Source organism: Gorilla gorilla, chromosome 11 (assembly GCF_029281585.2).
Source record: "Gorilla gorilla gorilla isolate KB3781 chromosome 11, NHGRI_mGorGor1-v2.1_pri, whole genome shotgun sequence".
NCBI lineage: Eukaryota > Metazoa > Chordata > Mammalia > Primates > Hominidae > Gorilla > Gorilla gorilla.
In genome coordinates this window covers 78,434,926-78,456,487 of record NC_073235.2, presented here as the reverse complement: position 1 = coordinate 78,456,487, position 21,562 = coordinate 78,434,926, and the positions used below count along the sequence as shown (strand labels likewise).

The window sequence follows — 21,562 nt, the reverse complement described above, 5'->3', positions numbered from 1 at the left end:
ATGATTTTCTAGTAGATGACCATGCTCCCCGAAGGGCACTGGGCATGGAGTAGTGGGTAATGGCAAGTGGGGCAGGGTGTGTAAAAACGAAAGAATAACTGCTCAAATTATTCTGAATATATTCACCTCAACTCTCTTCCCTTCATTTTACTGCTATATGGTCACTGCTATAAAGCAATTGACCCTTATTTTAGAAATATTTTATAATATAGCACTGTATAGGAGGCGTATCATGACTGAGAATTTTGAGAGACAATTTAATAAAAAGTTTGTTTATTCAGTCAACAAGCATTTATGGGTACCAGTTGTTTAGACATTGGATTATAATGGTGTGTGGTACATAAAAATACAAAATTCTCTGTATATCTTAGACTGCAAACATTAAGTAATGAGTATGATGAATGTTATAAACAGAAGTGTAAAATGCTATGGGAGCATTTAATAGGGGCATTGCCTCAGTCTGAATACTACTATAAAAAATGTGTTTGTTTAGTCTTTAATGCAGGGCATATTTTCAATTTGAAACTCCTGAAGCTTGTAAAATTATAAGTTTGTATGTAGCTACAAGAGCTGAAATTGAGTGCTTTCATAATATTGCAAAATAATTATCTCTGCTACTTTCTTTATTTTCATTTTTTGAAATCTTTTGGAATGCTTTTATCCCAGAAGTAGTGGATTTTATAATTGTGAGCCCCTTTTCCTTGTTTCCCTTATCTTTTTTCATAAGAGGAGAGAAAAGAAAATTACAAAATAAGTATGAGATGTTTAGTAAATTTAAGCACTTTTAAATACTCAAAAATGCACTTTACATCTATTTCCATATAAAGATTGATTTTTTGATCATAAAAGACTTGTATCTAGTTGTAACAGAATGTCTGATAGGGAACTCTACTGTGTTAATTCTAATGGCTATCCAAAAACTATGATCTAGGTTTGCTATTATGATTCATAACAGTTTTTTGGGGGGCAAATAAATTATATACTAATTGTTCTTTAGAAGCAGGAAAACTTCATTTCTTTAAAAATGTAATTTCTTCAATTCAGTCTTTCTGATATTTTGGGTATGAAGCTTTCTTATCCTTACTGTGTCCTTCTGATTTTTCTGCATCACCTGCATCTAGTATATCTTGGCTTGTTTAGCTTCAGAGCCATTTTTCACTTTGTCTCATTGATATTTGTAACCTCGTTCTCAGCTGTTGTAGCTTCTATTTCAGTGAGCTTTTCACTTTTTGAAGCACAGACCTGTTATCCAACAAAGAATAGCATTGTTCTTCTGATCAATGACAATCAAAAAACATGAAATAAAACAATGTGAAAGTGGATGTTGTAGTAAAAAGAAAGAAGACTTAACACAGGACATTTTCTTATGTATGTGACGTGAGTTGTTGCCTTTTGTGTGTAGTGTGAGCTTATCCCTGGACTTTTTTCTTTGGGAAACAGTGTCTTAGTCTGTTTAGTGTTGCTATAAAGGAATACCTGAGGCTGGGTAGTTTATAAAGAAATGAGGTTTATTTGGCTCATGGTTCTGCAGACTGTACAAGAAGTATGGCACCAGCATCTGCATCTGGTGAGGGCCTCAGGCTGCTTCATTCTTGGCAGAAGGTGACAGGGAGCCAGCATATGCAGAGATCACTTGGTGAGAGGGAAAGCAAGAGATAGGGGAGGTGCCAGTTTCTTTTTAACAACCAGCTCTCTCAGGAACTAGTAGAGGGCAAACTCTCACCATGCCCCAGGGAGGACATTCATCTGTTCTTGAGATCCGCCCCCATGACCCAAACACCTCCCATTAGGCCCCACCTCCAACACTGGGGGACAAATTTCAACATGAGGTTTAGAGGGTCAAATATCCAAATTATAGCAAACAGTTTTGAGGGCTGGACTCGGATTTACTTAAAGACTTAGAGGCAAAAGGGGCAATAAAGTATGTTGTTTTGCTCAACACTGTCTACATTGATTATATAGTTTAGAAATCTACCTGGTATCTGTAAAAAGTGACTGCTGTCTACACATTCCCAGTTTCCCAAATGCTTTTACTGGAAAGGTCATGGATCAGGACTGAACATATATTGTATAACTATTCCAAAATTATTCTTTATGGTAGAATATCAATACTCTATATAATATCCTTTGAAATTTTATTATATTTTCACTTCAGAATGTAATATGGAGGAGTTTAATATAATTCCACATACTGTTTTTCGGCTTTTCAGATTCAATAGTATATTTACCTCCCTTGATCTTTTCAACTATTACTGAAACTTAAATCATAATATAAATGCCAAATTTATTTTGTAGGAGTCATTAAGGCTACACACCATAGTGAGGGAAGGTTTGGGTTACGTAAAGTTACAATTTTGTATTTCTGCATTATGCTAGCAAACATGCATTACCTTGGGAGTTGGTTCATTTTCTAAGTCAGCAACCATTAAGTTTTATTTCTATGTTAACTAATGCTTTAACTAATGCTTAGTTAACTATGTTAACTAAGTAAAAGTCTTGTATACTTTTACTTTCGGATACCTTATTTTTACGAATTATAACTTTCTAGACATTTCATTCTCTGTAATTTTAGAGACTGATCATCATCATAAGATATTGAGGAGTTAGCCATAATTTTCTTATTTGTTTTTGCCTCTCAAAATGGGGTTGTTGGGGAAGAAATTTAAGCAAGGGAATTGAGGAAAGTGGTCATATTCCTATTTCTCTTCTTGTATCTCCACTTAAATTGAAAACCATTTAAGGATAGGGATTTGTTCTTATACAATTTTCATGCCTCCTCTCTCTCCCCACAAGTAGCACATGTTAGGTATTTCCTCAATCCAGCTAGGTTGACAAACATAATTTGTAACCTTTTGAAGAAAGTTAAATGTTTATTTCATGATACACTGGTAAGAATACAAGTGTCTTTCAGCCAGGCGTGGTGGCTCACGCCTGTAATCCCAGCACTTTGGGAGGCCCAGGCGGGCGGATCACGAGATCAGGAGATCGGGACCATCCTGGCTGACACGGTAAAACCCCATCTCTACTAAAAAATACAAAAAAAATTAGCCCAGCACGGTGGTGGGCTCCTGTAGTCCCAGCTACTTGGGAGACTGAGGCAGGAGAATGGCGTGAACCCGGGAGGCAGAGCTTACAGTGAGCCGAGGTCGCGCCACTGCACTCCAGCCTGGGCGACAGACTCAAAAATAACCTCAAAAGGAATTTTTAGATATGGCTTTTATATATAATAAGACATTTGTAAGGAAAAATGGTTTTGAGTTGTATACCCCAAAAAACAAAAGCAAGAAATACTTGATTCTTATTTTTTACACCAAAATAAATCATTGTTACTATTTTGCCTAAACATGAAGGTAATTATTGCTGAAGTCTTTGGTGGTTAAATAAGCTGACAAAGAAGTCAACATAGTTATAAATATTAAGACCTGTATATCAATTCATCTTTAGGTTTTTTTTTTTTTTTGAGACAGAGTCTTACTCTGTTGCCCAGGCTGGAGTGTAATGGCACAATCTTGCCTCACTGCATCCTCTGCCTCCCAGTCTCAAGCAATTCTTGTGCCTCAGCTTCCTGAGTAGTGGGGATTATAGGCATTCACCACCATCCCTAGCTAATTTTTGCTTTTTGTTTTTTTTTTTAGTAGAGATGGGGTGTCAGCATGTTGACCAGGCTGGTCTCAAACTTGGCCTCAAGTGATCTGCCCATCTCAGCCTCACAAAGTGTTGGTATTACAGGCGTGAGCCACCACGCCCAGCTCATCGTTAGGTTTATATATTGCTAAATCTCATCTAAAAACATTTTGATAAATTGGATAGGGCTTATGATATGGTTGTTTGAAAAAGAACACTTAAGTTTGGCAGAAAGGGCGAAAGAGGTAACAAAATAATGTTGCATATATGAAGGTTGGTGAAAAACCACCAGGTTTATAGAATGTTAATTCTTTACCCAAAGTAAGGAAGGTTTAGTTATATTGATTGAATTGAGATATTCTGCTATATTTCAACTTTTAGCATTTTTAGTTTGAGTACAGTAAAACACTGAATATTGAGGTTTTAAAATGTTTACGCTGTCCTCTGTGTGATTCTATTATATTGAAGTTCCAAGTATTTACTGCTAGGACACATATTTTTTTAGTTCAAGTCATTAGATATTACTGAACAAAAATTCATGCTGTAGTAATATTCCAAGTAGCATTAATTTCATTCAGAAAGGAACAACAAATGCTTTGATGAATGTGAGTCAAAGAAATTTTTTATTTCTCAACTGATTGTATATAGGAATGTAGTGATTTTCTTTTTTTTTATTATTATACTTTAAGTTGTAGGGTACATGTGCACAATGTGCAGGTTTGTTACATATGTTTACATGTGCCATGTTGGTGTGCTGCACCCATTAACTCGTCATTTAACATTAGGTATATCTCCTAATGCTATCCCTCCCTGCTCCCCCCACCCCACAACAGGCCCTGGTGTGTGATGTTTCCTTTCCTGTGTCCATGTGTTCTCATTGTTCAATTCCCACCTATGAGTGAGAACATGCGGTGTTTGGTTTTTTGTCCTTGCGATAGTTTGCTGAGAATGATGGTTTCCAGTTTCATCCATGTCCGTACAAAGGACACGAACTCATCATTTTTAATGGCTGCATAGTATTCCGTGGTGTATATGTGCCACATTTTCTTAATCCAGTCTATCATTGTTGGACAAATGGGTTGGTTCCATGTCTTTGCTATTGTGAATAGTGCCACAATAAACATACGTGTGCATGTGTCTTTATAGCAGCATGATTTATAATCCTTTGGGTATATACCCAGTAATGGGATGGCTGGGTCAAATGGTATTTCTAGTGATTTTCTATACTAATTTTATATTCAACTATAATAAAATCTTATTGTTTGCAATAATTTTTTTGGTTGATTCTTTGAGAGCTTCCAAGTATGCAATCATATAATCTGTAAATAGCAATAATTTTACCACCTCCTTTTGTTTTTTTGTTTTTTTTTTTTTCTTGTTTGATATTTTTGATTTTTTTTCTCTTGGCTAATTATGTTAGCTAATACCTTCAGGACAATGTTAAGTTGTAGAGAAAATAGTGGACATACTTGATGTGTTTTTTTGGGAATTCTTCTAATGTTTCACCATTGGGCATTATTCTGACTTTTGGATTGAGACAGATATATTTGATCATGTTAAGGAATTTTCTACCTATTCTTACTGTATTTAGTTTTTTTTAATCAAGAAAGGTTGTTGAATGTTGTTAAATACAGTTCATTATCTATGGAGATACCATATGATTTTTCATCTTCTCTTGATACAAAGGGATTATATTAAATATTGAATCATTCTTGAATTCCAGGAAAAAATTCTGCTTTCAGTTTTGTGATCATTTTATAAAAACAGCCAAAAACTTTTCTTTATTTTCATTCCTTATTTGTTGAAACAATAACACTGTACATGTTTTTGAAACTATGACATTTTCTGACCACTGCTTTAGTTTTATGCCATGGGTCTTGATACATAGTGATTTATTTTGGTTATTTTCAAGATATGATTTTTTTTGGAGGGAGTTATAATCTGTGAGTTATTTATGGATGGCAAATATATGTTTATATTTTTATTTATTGTCTTAGTTAAAATTTCTAGTTTTATTGTATTGCTCTCAGAGAATGTTAAATATTTCTGATTTAAATTTATTGAGTTTTTTTGGTGGAATGTTATTTGGCCAATTTTTTAAGTGTTTCATGAACATTTGAAGATGTATTCTCTTTTTTCAGTTATACAGAGTTGAATATTAGCAATGAGAACTACCTTATGCTATATAGATCTTCTATATCCTAATAACAGTGTATTTCTGCTTTTCCCTGTATTTCTTTTAGTTTTGCTTTATAAATGTTGATGCTTTGCTCTTTACATGGGTATTTCTGTTATATCTTCGTTAGAAACACATCCTTTAAAAAGAATTTTTAATTTTGAAAAAAATTATAGATTAACAGTAAGTTGCAGAAAAAAATGTACAGGCAGGTTGCAGGTACTCTCACCTAGCTCACCCCAATGGTAACATCTATACAGTAGTTTTTCCTTCATCCATAGTTTTGCCCTCTGCAGTTTCAGTTAACTGTGGTCAATTGCAGTCTGAAAATAATAGTTTTTCGAGAGAGACTACATTCATATAACTTTTATTGCAGTATAGTTATACTTGTTCTATTTTATTATTAGTTATTTTTGTTAATAACTTACTATGCCTAATTTATAAATTAAATCCCTATACCTACATGGTATGTATTTATAGGAAAAAACTTAGTATATGTTGGATTTGGTACTGTCCATGGTTTCAGGCATCCACTGCGGGTCATGGAACATATATCACTGAGATTAAGGGAGAACTACTGTAGTAAATTTCTAGTTAGCCTGGAAAACGGGAAGATATGCCTTTATACCAACACGACCTATAAATAACTGACCCAAAGTGAATGTACCGCAAAGTAAAAGGTTTTAATTAATTATAAAAACCAAAAGCAAAAAAAGTTGTTTCAAAACAGACCAACGTCTTTCATATCAACAAATATTAAGCCAGGAAATTGACATTTCTTCAATCCACGGAGCCTATTCAGAGTTCATCAGTTTTATATGAATTCCTTTGAGTGGGTTTTATATTTCTGTGCAATTTTATCACCTGTAGCTTTGTGTAACCACCGCACAATTCAGATCCAGAACTGTTCCATCACCACAATGTTTATAGCCATACACATCTTCCTCCACTTTCCCCATTCCTAACCCCTGCCATCCATTAATCTGTTTTCTGTCTCCACAAATTTGTTATTTCAAGAATGTTATAAGATGGACTCACATAGTATGTAACATTTTGAAATTGGCGTTTTTCACTCAGTATATTCTTGAGATCCATCCAAGTTGTTCAGTGTGTCAATAATTCCTTTCTTTCTCTGAGTAGTATTCCATGGTATTAATGTATCATAGTTTAACTATTCACCAGCTGAAGAGCATTTGCATTGTTTCCAGTTCTTGCTATTACAAATAAGGCTGCAATGAATATTTTGTACAGGTTTTTGTATGAACATAAGTCATTTCTCTGGGGTGTGTGCCCAAGAGTGCAAATGCTGGAGTATATGGTAAGCACATGTTAGTTTTATAAGAAATTGCTAAACTTTTTTTCAGAGTAGCTATACCATTTTACATTTCCACTAGGTAGGTGTGAGTGATCTAGTTTCTCTTCATCCTTGCCAGCATTTGGTGTTAATCACTCTTTTCTATTTTGACTGTTCTGATAGGTATGTAGCAATATCTCATTGTGGTTTTAATTTTTTATTTCCCTAATGGCTGAGGATGTTTCATGTGGTTATTTGCCATTAATATGTATCTTTATTAGCAAAATGTTTATTCATGACTTTTGTCCAATTTTCTAATTGGATTATTAGTTTTTTTAACTGTTGAATTTTGAGAGTTCTTCATATATTATAGATAAAAGTTCTGGCCGGGTGCAGTGGTTCACGCCTGTAATCCCAGCACTTTGGGAGGCTGAGGCGGGCAGATCATGAAGTCAGGAGTTCAAGACCAGCCTGACCAACATGTGAAACCTCGTCTCTGAAAAATACAAAAATTAGCGAGGCATGGTGACGCGTGCCTGTAATCCCAGCTACTAGGGAGGCTGAGGCAGGAGAATCACATGAACCCAGGAGGCGGAGGTTTCAGTGAGTCAAGATCGCGCCCCACTGCACTCTAGCCTGGGCGACAGAGCTAGACTCCGTCTCAAAAAAAAAAAAAAAAAAAAAAAAAAGTTCTTTGTTGGATATATATGGTTTACAGCTTTTTTTCCCCCTAGTCTTTAGATTGTCTTGTCTTTTCATCCCCCAACAGGGTCTTTTGCAGAGCAAAAGTTTTTAATTTTGATGAGGTTCAAGTTATCAGTTTTTCCCTTTATTAATTGTGTTTTTCTTGTCAATTCTGAGACCACTTTACCTTGCTACAGGTTGTGAAGGTTTTCTCTTACGTTTTTTTCCTATACCTTACTTTTTTTTTTTTTTTTAACATTTAAGTTCATAATCCATTTTGAGTTAATCAAGGTTCAGGTCGAGGTGGTTTAATTTTTGTTTTTTGTTTTTGCCTGTGAATGTGCTCAGTCAACGTTTTTTGGAAAGGAATCACATTTTTTTTTTTAACTTTATAATGTGACCTTCTTTTAGTTTAAAGGTTTTTTTAAAAAAAGTTTAACCATTGGGGTTTTACGATCACAACCCTTGTTTTGTTTGCATTTGCCTGCTATACCTTTGTCTGTGGTTTTATTTTCAACCTTAAAAGATACTTAGTTTTAGATGCATCCATTTACATTATAGAGTTGGGTTTTGTCTGGTGTTACAGTGTGAAGGTCTTTTTCTTTTACCTTAGTGAGTTTAGCCCACTTAATATTTGTTGATATGAAAGAAGTTGGTCTGTCTTGAAACAATTTTTTTTGCTTTTGGTTTTTATAATTAAAACCTTTTACTTTGTGGTACGTTTACTTTGGGTCAGTTATTTATAGGTCGTGTTGGTATAAAGGCATATCTTCCTGTGTTCCAGGCTAACTAGAATTTTCCTTATGATTCAGGATTTTGTGTGTGAATTTGTTTAGCTGTTATTTTTTCCCAGCCAGTGGGGCTAGGCAATTGTGTTTCTTTCACAGTACAAAACTTCCCCCCAATCCCCTTGCCATAGGAACAGAATACTCTTTGTAGATAGTGCACTTCTGAATAATTTCTTTTTAATTCCTGCCTTCTCTCTTTTTTTATTGGAACCAAACTGAGGAGTGTCTGCCTGTAGCTGTGCATCTTGTTCTCATTGTTACAAACATGGGTTTTAAGTTTTACACTTGGAAAAGTTTACCTTGTTACCTCTTTGTGAAATACGCAGTTTTCTTGTTTTGCTTCCACTTTTTGGAGCCCCTGTGTAATAATCTCCATTGCTTTTGAGAGTGCCTCCACATATTCTGATGGTTGAGTTTTAGTTATATCTCTGTTTTACCAGAGAAGTAGTTTGCAGTTTTATTTTTATTCTCCTTGTTGTTTGGATTATTTTTATGAAGAGAAGGGGGAAGTGGATCTTATGCCACTATTCTCTAACTAGAGGTTAGTAATGATATCCTTAATATCATCAATATCTTCACAAAGTATGTTGCTATTTTTTAATACATTATTTTTAATTATTGGGAGAGCAAAACCTTTGTTGGGATAACTAAAACAGAGTCCTAAAGTACTTTAGTTCTTTTTCTAAATTTTATTTAAAAATATAAAAGGGCTAGGCATGATGGTTTTATGCCTGTAATCCCAGTGCTTTGGGAGGCAGAGGCAGGAGAATCACTTGAGGCCAGGAGTTCAAGACCAGTCTGGGCAACATGGTGAGATCCTGTCTCTACAAAAATAACAAAAAATACCAAAGAATTTCATTTAATTTAGCCCTAAAGAAAAATAAATTCTGTGTTTTACCTTTTCAAGTCTTGAAGACTTGACATATGGAAATGTCTGTTGTTTGATAGCTTATGTTATCTAGGAGGAATTCCGATAAAAACCAGAGGAATTTATTGTCCACAGAGAGGATTTAGTGAGTTTTATTTTGAAGAGAGTATATTTCAATTTTTGTAGTATTTACACTGACAATTATATATACTTTTTAAAAAGTATCTACTCATTTAAGAAAATTTATACATTTCCTACAGAATTCTAGCCACTATCTGTGCAATTCCATCTTTTTTCCCCGTTTTCTTTCTCTGTATGCTTTTTAAAAGTCCTCTCTTCCAGCCTGCTACTATTTCAGTGGGTTTGCACTGGAGAAGTGATACGAGACTTTTTTATTATTGCGGAATCCTTGAGGGTTATGGGCATTATGCTTAACCTATATTCTCTTATCTCCCTTCCCTTGGTAAGGACAAAGCCTGGTGTTTTTTTGTACTTTTAGGTAATTGTCCAAATGCCAAATAGGAATCTGGTGCTAGTTATTTGGTGTTTTCATGTCACAAAAATAAATCATCACAATATTAAAAAAAAGTGTATTATCTATTCCTGTGTAACAGATTGCCCCAAAACTTAGTAGCTTAAAACAACAGATGTTTATTATGTCTCAGCTTTTGAGAGGCAGGAATGTTAAGAGCTGCTTAGCTGGGTAGTTCTATCTCAGGATCTTTTGTTCTTAGGTAAATTGCAGTTAAGCTGTTGGTAGGGGCCACAGTCACCTCAAGGCTTAACTAAATCCGTACAACCACTGTAGACAAGTCATTGCAGATCTTTACTCCCTCTGCTGTTATCCAATCTCCAGCTCACTGCTCAGTAGGCATTTGCAATTCCCCTGACTTTCTTCATTCTGTTCTTGTGTTCCTTTTGCTTTTTCCTTGAGGTCTTTTTCTTTTCATATAGGCTGTTTTTTGGCAAGCCTATGTTTAGTTTCCTTTTTCTTTGTATAATCCAGGAATTTATAAATCATGCCAAAGCTAATTGTCTTGCCACCACCAAAATGCGTTCTGAATTCAAATCCCAGTAAGATATCTGGTGTGGTCCTACTCACTTTGGCTGATTTTTCCCTAATCTACTCCTAAATTTACACAGGCGGCTGTTAGCAGGCATCAGTTCTTTGCTGAGTGTTTACCACAGACCTTTCTTCCTCACTGCATGGACCGTTTCATAGACTTCTTTGACTGTTCTCATATCATGACAGCTGTCTTCTCACAGAGCTTGTAATCCAGGAGAGAGAAAGACAAGTAAAAGAGGAGGCCCAAAATGGAAGCTGCAGTCCTTTATAACTTAATCTTGAAGTGATACACTATCACTTCTGCCATGCTGTTGGTGGCACAGACCAACCCTGGTGAGAGAGGACTACACAATGGTGTGAATACCAAGAGACAGGGATCACTGGTGACTACTTGCAGGTTAACTCCCCAAAGTAGCAAATGCTGTATTTCAGAGTGAAGAACTAATTTTCATACTTATATTCTGAATTTATTTCCAGTACAATCAAATTTTTTTTTACAAGAGATACAATGTATGTTTTAAGATGATGAATAATGTTTACATACTTCTTTCTTTCTTTTTTTTTTTTTTTTTTTTTTTTGGGACAGTCTTTCTCTGCCGCCTAGGCTGGAGTGCAGTGGCATGATCTTGGCTCACTGCAACCTCTGCCTCCTGGGTTCAAGCGATTCTCCTGCCTCAGCCTCCCAAGTAGCTGGGACTACAGGCGTGTGCCATCACGCCTGGCTAGTTTTTGTATGTCCAGTAGAGATGGGGTTTCACCATGTTGGCCAGGCTGGTCTCAAACTCCTGACCTCAGGAGATCCACCTGCCTTGGCCTCCCAAAGTGCTGGGATTACAGGCGTGAGCCACCGTGCCCAGCCTTATGTACTTATTTCTGCCAGGTTCTATGGAGAAGAGGTATTTTGCTATGTTTACACTGAATTTAGGAGATGACCCTGACAAGTTTGTGATGAGGATTATTCATTTAGTTTCTTTTAATTCTTTCAATTCATTTGATGTGTTACTAATGCAAGGCCTAAAGAATTATCCTTATAAAATCTTTGGAAGGAGATATTTAGCTAATTTTACTTATCAAGTATTTATTTGAAGGTAAGGTTTTTGTTTATTTTTCCCTCAGGTAGCTTAATCTCTTAGAGTAGAGACTGTCCCTCTATTGTTAAATAATAGGGAAGGAGTGGCAACTTACATTTGTATAATGCTCTTACATTTGTAAAAGCATTTTTCCTTAATGTGTGGGAATAGACAAATTAAGTTTTTGGAATTGATGCTTACTTAGTAAGGGATTCTAATATTCTCAATCTTTTGGGGGGTGCATAGATTCCTTTCAGACTGATGAAAGCAATGGTCTTTCCAGAGAAATGCACTTATGCACACAAAGGTAATTTTGTAATTTAAGGGGATCATCAGAAGGTCTGTGGACTTTAGGTTGAGAACTCCTCCTTTGAAAGCACAGGTTCTGATGTTCTCTGGCAGAAATAAACGCTTTTTAGTTTTCTGTATATAAAGGGAAACAATGTACCTAACTCTAATTGGAAATATATGTTTTCATTTTGCATGGCTTCTAATTCACTTTTTCTAATGATGTTTTTTGTTTCTGAATTTTGCTTCCCCTTTAGCATCTGGAGCATAAGAACAGTAATTATTTTCTTCTTTTCCAAGAGAACAGAAAGAAATAGTAAGTTTAATTCCAATTTTTAATAAATATTTTTAAAAATACCTATCTTAGAATGTGCTGGTAAGACAGGTTGTAAAATATGATATTGGAATGATAATGTGTTAAGTATTGTAGAGTTGTTTATTATAAAGCATGAGAAAGGTTATAAATGATCAAGATGGTTCTGTTTTTAATTTGTGTTATTTCCATCTTGTTCATTTAGATTTTTTTTTACACAAAACAAACTTTTTTTTTTTTTTGAGACAGAGTCGGGGGATAGGAAGAGCCTGTCGCCCAGGCAGGAGTGCAGTGGCACGATCTCGGCTCACTGCAACCTCCGCCTCCCAGGTCAAGTGATTCTTGTGCCTCAGCCTCCAGAGTAGCTGGGATTATAGGTGCGTGCCACCACTTCCAGCTAATTTTTTGTATTTTTATAGAGACAGGGTTTCACCATGTTTCCCAGGCTGGTCTCGAACTCCTGAGCTCAGGCAATCCGCCTGCCTCTGCCTCCCAAAGTGCTGGGATTATAGGCGTGAGCAATGGTGCCTGACCAAAACAAACATTTTTAAATAAAGAGAATTTGTATTTGTTAAATTAATCTTTATGGAAAACTTGGTTTGTTACAGAGTCTTGTTTCATTTTTACCTCAACCCATTTTTTCACCCCGTATATTATTTTGAAGTATATCCCAAATGTATCTCTCCATTTTCATACCTGGAAAAGAATTCTTAATATCATAAAATATTAAATATAAAAATATTAACTTTTCAGTTATCTCATAAGTATCATTTGCTTTTAAAAAAATTTTATTTGTTTGACTAAGGATCCAAATAAAGTTTGTACAAATATTAATATATGACTTTCAAATTGCCCTCCTCACTCACAACCTCTCTTCTCTTCTGCTCACATTAGATCCTATAATCTACCCCAATGACTATTTCCTTGCTGACACTCTTGACCCTTTTGCTCCTCCTCCTCTTCCTACTTATCTGTCAAAGCCTACCCTCTTTAAATACAATTAAATGCCTAATCAATGACTGGCAAAACAGTATTCTGATTAAATACATTTACAGGTTTAATCTCATTGAAGCAGCTAAACTTATTAGAGGAAAATCATACAACATGCTCACCTGACCAGACTTATTTTAAATCTATGATTGCAGATATCAAGTATGTACTTAAAACTGCCTTATGGTCCTATTATAGTTCCCCAGTAAATTCATCTTTTTCTCTGTCAGCGTGATGTTTGTTACTGTATTTCTCCTCAAATCACTAATACCTGCCTCCTACCAAAACCAACAATCAAATCTAACCAAACTAAAACCAACCAACCAACCAAATAAATCAAAAGTCACAAACAAACCTTACAAAATCTACCTGGTCACTCTTAACCTATAGTCTTACTTTATACAGAAAATAGATGTAAACAGATGAGAGCTACCTACACCACCAAGTGAAGTTGTCCTTCAGTATCTGTGAGGGATTGGTCCGAATACCCCCCCGAGAATAAAAGTGGTGTAGAATTTGGATGTAACCTACACATCCTCCTGCATACTTTAAATCATTTGTAGATTACTTGTAATCTCTAATGCAATGTAATGCTATATAAATAGTTGCTATATTTTATTAATTTTAAATTTGTATTTTTTATTGTTATTTTTAATTTTTTCTGAATATTTTTGATCCATGGTTGATTTAATTCCATGAGTGCTGAACTAATCCATATGGAGGGCTGAATGTATGTAAAGTTAGCTCTACCTGTACTCAGTAGGGTCTCAACCTTCATTATATTTTGTAAGACTGGCCTTGATCTCATCTATGGCTAACCGCCATTTATGCTCTGGATTCTAAATACTCTGGCCATGTCTAGAGCTTTGCTCTTATAGTTATCTCCTGTAGTTATCATCTCTTTTGCATCATTTTATATTTTATTATTCCTATTGGCATATAATTCTGCCTCAGTATGACTATTTGGGGGAAAAAACCTCTCCTGACCCTACATTTCCTTTAAGCTACCACCAATTTCTCTTTCTTGTTCAAAACAAAAATTTTTAAAAAAATTGTTTATAGTTGTTATCTCTTCTTTTCCTCCACCTATTCCTTCTCAACATAATTTGTTTAGGTTTTGTTTCCACCATTTTTTACTGCAGTGGCTCATTTCAAGGTCACTCATTATCTATGTCTTGTCAAAGCCAGTAATCAGCTCTCTTTTCTCATACAGCTTGATCTCTTAATAGCATTTGAATTAATTCAGTTATTCACTCTTTTTCTGAAAACTTTTTAAGCGTCTTTGACAACACTTCACTGGTGATTTCTTTTTAGTTTTATTTGCTTTACCTCTTCTACTAGAATTCTGCCTTTGGCTTTCTTTTTTTTTGATAACTTGTTTGGGTCTGTGCTGTCTGATAGAACCTTCTATGATGAGAATAATCTGTATCTACTGTTCAATATGGTATCTGCTAGCCATTTGTGACTGTTGAGCACTTGAAATGAGGCTAGTGTAAATGAAGAACTGGATTTTAAATAGCTTAAATTTAAATAGCCCCATGTGGCTCCTGGCTATTATTAATACATTGGACAGTACATCTCTGGGTGATTTTATTCACTTCCACAGATTCAAATATTGCCTATTTGTTAATGATTCCCAAATCTAAGTCTTTAGTCCAGTCTCTTCCCTTCAGCTGTAGACTTGTATACCTAACTGTGTAATTGACATTTCCACTTACGAGTTTAGTAGGCATCTCATAAGTAACATGGCCAAAAGAGAATTAATGTTGCTCCTCCCCTTTATTCCCACTCCCTCATGTCTGCTCTTCCCTTTGTCTTCTCCATCTCAGTAAATGTTTACCCTATATGACTAATAGTTAAAACTTGCATTAGTTAGGGTTCTCCAGAGAAACAGAACCAGTAGGAAATATTATAAGGAATTGGCTCATGCAATTATGGAGACTGAGAAGTCCCAAGATCTGCAGTTAGCAAGCTGGAGACCCAGGAGGGCTAATGGTTTAGTTCCAATCTAAGTCTGAAGGCCTGAGAACCAAGAGAGCCAGTAAGTGTAAGTTCTAGTCTGAAAGCTAGCAGGTTCAAGACCCAGAAAGAGCTGATGTTTCAGTTTGAGTCTGAAGGCAGGAAAAGATAGATGTCCTAGCTCCAGGGAGTCGGGCATGGTGTGTTCTCACTCACTGGAGGGAGAAGCAAACTTTTTGTTCTATTCGGGCCTTCAGCTGATTGGCTGAGGGCCACTTCATTAGGGAGAGCAATCTGCTTTACTCAGTGTACTGATTGAAATGCTAATCTTACCCCAAAACAACGTCACAGACACCCAGAATAATGTTTGACCAATTATCTGGATACCTTGTGTGACCTAATCAAGTTGACGTATACAATTAACCATCACAAGACCAAAAGCCTGGGAGCTATTTTGATTCTTCTTTCATATTCATTCACATTACCAGCAAGTCATATAATCTTTACCTCCAAAATTATCTTGAATCTGACCAGTTCTCGCTTTCTTTACTACTACAGTTCTAATTCATTATCATCTCTTGCTTGCACAATTGCTTCTTCACTAGTCTGTTTTTAAGGTATAAATCAGATCTTGTGTGTCTTTTGCTTAAAATTGTCTAATAGCTTCCCATTGCAACCAGAATGAAATCTGAATTCATATCCTGACTTTCTAGCTTGTTCCTATTTCTTCAACCTCATCTTTCACTCTCCTTTGTTCACATCTGCTCCAGCCACACTGGCCATCTTTTTGTACTACAAACAAGTTCCCTGAACCTTACAGTTTCTTTCTTTCTTTTTTTTTTTTTTGAGATGGAGTCTCACTCCGTTGACCAGGCTGCAGTGCAGTGGCACGATCTCAGGTCACTGCAACCTCCATCTACTGGATTAAAGCAATTCTCTTGCCTCAGTCTCCCAAGTAGCTGGGATTACAGGCACCCGCCACCATGCCCAGCTAATTTTTTTGTATTTTTAGTAGAGGCAGGGTTTCACCATTTTGTCCAAGCTGGTCTCAAACTCCTGGCCTCAAGTGATCCACCTGCCTCAGCCTCCCAAAGTGCTGGGATTACAGGCATGGGCCACTGCGCCCAGCTGAACCTTACAGTTTCTTAATTTGTAAAATGGGAACAGAAAGAATGAGTAAGACCTAGTATTTGATAGCACAATAGGGTGACTATAGTCAATAATAACTGTACATTTTAAAATAAAGAGTATAATTGGATTGTTTACAATTCAATGGATAAATGCTCGAGGGGAAGGATACCGCATTCTTCATGATGTGCTTATTTCACATTGTATGCCTATGTCAAAACATCTCATGCACCCCATAAATATATACGGCCACTATGTACCCACAAAAAAATAAAATGAAAACAGGAATATTTGTTTTGGTAGGACTGTTAAAAGTAGTAAATGTTACTATATATGAAAGCATATAAAAATTTCAAAGTGTTATGCAAATGTGAGCTGATGGCACTGATTCTTCTTTTCCAATTCTTATTCTTTTATTTTTCTTGCTTAAATGGGTTAGGACTGAGTACAGTATTCACTTGAAGTGAGAATAGCAGGTATCCTTGTCTAGTTCCTGATTTTAATGGAAAAAACGTTTAATATTTTACCATTAAGTATGATGTTTGCTGTAGTTTTAACAAATGTTCATGCTTTTTATCAGATTAAGGAAATTTAAGCTTCTGATACTGTTTTTGGTGATATTTAGTAATATAGCAGATGGTAGAAGAATAGGAAGAAGTTGAAAGCAAATATGCTTTCTGACTCCAAGGAATAGCAAGATAGTAAAAAAAAAAAAAAATAAGAAACCTTTTTCAAGAGTCCTTTGGAACACTTCTTTAAGGAAATCAAATGTATGAATATTTTTAACTTATGTAATAAATAGGCAGATCTGGACGTGGTTATGAAAGGGATTTTTTTTTGCTTTAAAATATATTTCAGAGGTTCTTTTTGTTTTTAATTGTACTAATTCATTTTAATAGGTATTACCTGTATGTTTAAAATCGACTTTGTAAAAGATTGTCTTGCAGTCACATAGTATTTTTTTAAGCCTGAAGCTATTGATCCTGTCCTTGTTTTTTATTCTCGATTATTTTTACTTGTTTTGTTTTACAAGTTGGACCCTGTATAAATTAAAGCAGGGATTGATGGCTGCAGTCTGGAAGCCAAGTCCTGCCCACTGCTTTGTACAGCTCATGATTGGCTTTTATATTTTTAAATTATTGCAATATTAAAATGAATAATATTTTGACATGTAAAATTTATATGAAATTCAAATTTCAGTTTTTATTGGAACACAGTCATGCTGTCTTTAGCTGCGTTCATCCTACAATAGCAGAATTGAGTAGCTGTGACAGACTGTATGTGGTGCTCTCATCACTTTAGGCACTTGTAGGACTAATCATTTCATCATTTCACACTGTTGTACGACCGACGCAGTTATAACTTTACAGCATTTTTTAAGTGCCATGTGTATTTTTGTACTGTGACAATTTTATTTTATTTTTATTACCCATGCATACCCATCATGTAAAAACCAGAAAAGAAAAGTGGACTTTGAATGTTGCACTTTTAGTACATAATGGAATGTGGACTATTTTATTATCAAAATGCAAAGCATTGTATTTTTTATGCAATGACGTTATAGCTGTGCTAAAAGAGTACAATATGTATTTGACATTACCATACTAACTACTTATCATCATATTCCCAACTCACAGAAAGCAATGGTCATAAAAATTAGAAAATTTAAAATGGAATATATTATTGCAGAATTGCTCCATAAAACTAAAAGGGAAAATGGGGCTTCAGTCAAAGAAAGTTTCTGAGTGGCTTGTTTGTGAAGAAAGGAAAGCCATTTACCAATTATGAGTTAATTAAATTGTGTTTGATTGCTGCAGCAGAAGAAATGTATTCAGGGAAAATACACTTAAGACTAGTAACGTTTCAGCAAGAACAGTTGCCTGAAGAATTGAGAAAAATTCAGAAAAACAAACATGAGTAGTCAATTAAAGAACAAGGCAAATGATTTCAAGTGATCTTCCTTGGCTGTTGTTGAGTTGACAGATGCTATCAATACTGCTCAATTGTAGTTTGAGTTGTCCGCGCTGAGCTTGAAGTGACTGAAGAATTAGTCTCTATAAAAAGTCTTTGCAGAACAACTTTAGGTGAGAATATTTTCAGTGAAGTTTAGAAAACAGCAATTTACTACAACCTGAAGTGGAATCTGCTAAGATGTACTGTAACTACTGCTGGTAAAAATATGTAACAGAAAAAGACTTAGTTGTACAAATTGTACAAAACTTTTGAAACTGTAAGGTGTTTACAGTCTATGGTTATTCATTGTATTATTCAACAACAGGTACTTCGAAGAACATACTTGAATTTGTCATTGTGTATGGCCAAAGGGAACTTCATTGCTCTCATGGACTTAACCATTGTCAGTTATGTGAATTTTAATCATGAATAGAAGCTATCTTGACTTGCCTCACAGCAGTTTGATGGCTTAGCAATGCAAAGCTTTATTGTCATATTTTGAGCTCAAAACCTAGATTGAAATACTTCAAATGAGAAGGACCATCTTCAGTCACTGTGTTTGAATACTGACTGGCTTTGGAAATTAGCTTTTGCTACAGCCTTGATAATGGTTCTTAATTAATCCAACCTAAGATTGCAAGGCAAAACAATGTATATATGCAAAACCTATAATGTGGTAAAGTCATTTAGAAAACAACATTGTAATGACAAGTAATTTTTTTAAAAGTGCTATAAAAATGGAAACAAGAAGCAGGATTGCCATTCCCACACAAATTTGTAGCAGATGCATTATCCGAGGTGAAATTATAGTTCCAGTAGAATTTTTCAGACCTCAAGGCAAGTGCAAAGGAAATTTCCATGTTTCTAAATCCATTTCACTGTATAATTGAAGAGCTTCGGTCTTTGATTGGAGGTGATTAACTTCCAATGTAATAATACTCTAAAAGGCAAATGCCAAGAGAAGAATCTAAAAGAATTTTATAAATGCCTTTCAAACTAGTGAATATGCTCAATTAAAATCCTATGCCTGTGGATTGATATCAGTATTTGGCAGTAACTACCTGTGTGAAAAGACATTAAAAAATCAAATATGTAAAATCTCATTACAGATCAGCATTAATGGATTATCATTTGCAATCAGTTTTGATGATAGAGAACACTTAGCTTTGAACCTCAATTAAGTGAAATGTTATCCACCCCTGAAAGTATTACATTCTTTTCCCTGGTAGACTTATATTACAAAAAATTGAACTCAATTATTATATAGGTTGAACATCCCAAATCTGAAAATTCAAAATCTGAAATCCCCCTAAATCCAAAATTTTTTGAATGCCAACATGATACTCAAAGGAAATGGTCCTTGGAGCATTTTGGATTTTGGATTTTTGGATTTGAGATGCTCAGCTGGGGTGTATTCTGCAGATATTCCAAAATTTAAAAAAAATTGAAATCTGAAACACTTCTAGCACCAAGCATTTCAGATAAGAGATACTCAACCTGTATTTGAATTTAGTCTATAAAGTTTGTGGAAATTTTGTATTTCTTTTGTATTTCTTAGGCTGGGCTCAGTGGCTCATGCCTGTAATCTAGCACTTTGGGAGGCCAAGGCAGGTAGATAACCTGAGGTCAGGAGTTCGAGACCATCCTGGCCAACATGGAGAAACCCTGTCTGTACTAAAAATACAAAAATTAGCTTGGTGTGGTGGTACACACCTGTAATTCCAGCTTGGGAGACTGAGGTATAAGAATTGCTTGAACTCTGGAGGCAGAGGCTTCAGTGAGCCAAGATCATGCCACTGCACTCCAGCCTGGGTGACAGAGCAATACCCTGTCTCAAAAAACAAAAAAATACAGACTTGATTTTGCTTTTTGGCCCATAAAGCCCAAAATACTTACTTTTTCCTTTACAGAATAAGTTTGCTAACCCTCGTATTAAAGTACAGATGTTTGGCTTGGTCTTATCTAACAAAAAATTACTATTCTCTTTGAAGATATTAGCAGATTTCCTCTGCTTTTAGTAACAAGTTAGCTATCACATTAAAGACTGCTTAATCTATTTTGAAAAAAAGTTTTATAGTAAAATCATCTTTTTATATGTTTGTGTTTCCTTGAATTTTTACATAAATGATGTACTTTGAGTTGGGTATTCAGGTATTTGTTACCTAGAATTTCAGTGAAGAAGTAATAATTTTATTTATAAATTTAATTAAGTATTAAGAACAATTATTTACATTTCATTTGATAATATTCAAGCCATAAGTTCTGCTTTCCATAGGGAATAGTGTTTCAATCTGTATTAGTTAAATATTTCTAGAGAAAAACTAGAAACTTAAATAATTTGTAAATCAAACATTGACATTCATAAAAGATATCCTCTGAGGTGATTCTTTCTGTTCCACCATGCCAACCTATATAAGCGGGCAAATCTTAGAAATGTTTAATTTTGAAAAGTTATTAGTATTTTTTTCCATGTCCCTTCTCAGATGCAATAAGGTAGATTTTCTAGGTTTTTTAAAAAGTCGTGCTTAATATCTTCAGGCTTGACTAAGTAAAATATGTATTTATTTCCTTATAAACAAAGGGAACATTTTTATTACCAGTGTATAAAAAGAGATTTGATACTAATTTTGTAAATTAATGTGGGTGAGGTGTTGAAAGGAAAAAGAAATAGTAGAAAGTAATGTTTCTGAACACATTAAAAAGTATTTGTATATATTTCAATTTAGAAAGGTGCTTTATACTATGTAAAGTCAATTTTTCACCTCAATGGCCTATAATATATAATACAGGCAAAAATATGAACTATATGTGGGTGAAGATTGAGATAATTTTTGTCTCTACACATCAGTTAAATTTTGAAAAATCCTAAAGTAAGAAAGTTTTCTTGTGTTTGCTACCGTGTGTCATTTGGCATGATTTTTTCTTATATCTAAATATCTTAATCTTTGATTTAAATCTTGCTTTCTAGATGAAGCATTGGATGATTTAAAATCCCAGAGGAAAAAAATAGTAAGTTAACTTTTATTTAAAATTAATTTATATTAAACTAATAAGAACTGAATAATTAATGTTTATGTGTTGGAAGTTAATAACTCTCCAAGGAAGAAATATGCTTTTAGATAGCATTTTAACGATGAAGTGAAATTGTGAATATTTTTGCTGGTTAATAATATGCTTTTAGATAGCATTTTAATGATGAAGTGAAATTGTGAATATTTTTGCTAGTTAATAATGATTGACAGGAAAAAGTAGTTTAGAAGGACTTTTGAGATTCTGAGAATCTGTATCAGTTGGAAGCTGAGAAGTAAGTAAATGAGTCATATTGGAGGCCTAAATGAGGCAGAGAGGGTAAAAATGTGGG

The 21,562-nt window shown here is 34.8% G+C and overlaps 1 protein-coding gene across 6 annotated transcripts in view; it reads left to right on the top strand.

Moving 5' to 3' along the window:
• LNPK (lunapark, ER junction formation factor) overlaps positions 1-21,562 on the top strand; it is an 80,506-nt gene that overhangs the window by 10,674 nt on the left and 48,270 nt on the right. For 5 of the 6 annotated variants that reach the window (XM_019022724.3, XM_063695009.1, XM_004032829.4 and 2 more), the window contains 2 exons: positions 12,116-12,174; positions 21,170-21,210. The exons of the other annotated variant lie outside the window; for it this stretch is intronic. Coding sequence is in view for 3 of the 5 variants with exons in the window: in XM_063695009.1 (XP_063551079.1) it covers positions 12,116-12,174; positions 21,170-21,210 (100 nt within the window). In the remaining 2 variants the exon portion in view is untranslated. The remainder of the gene's footprint in view (positions 1-12,115; positions 12,175-21,169; positions 21,211-21,562) is intronic. 6 annotated transcript variants of the gene reach the window in all.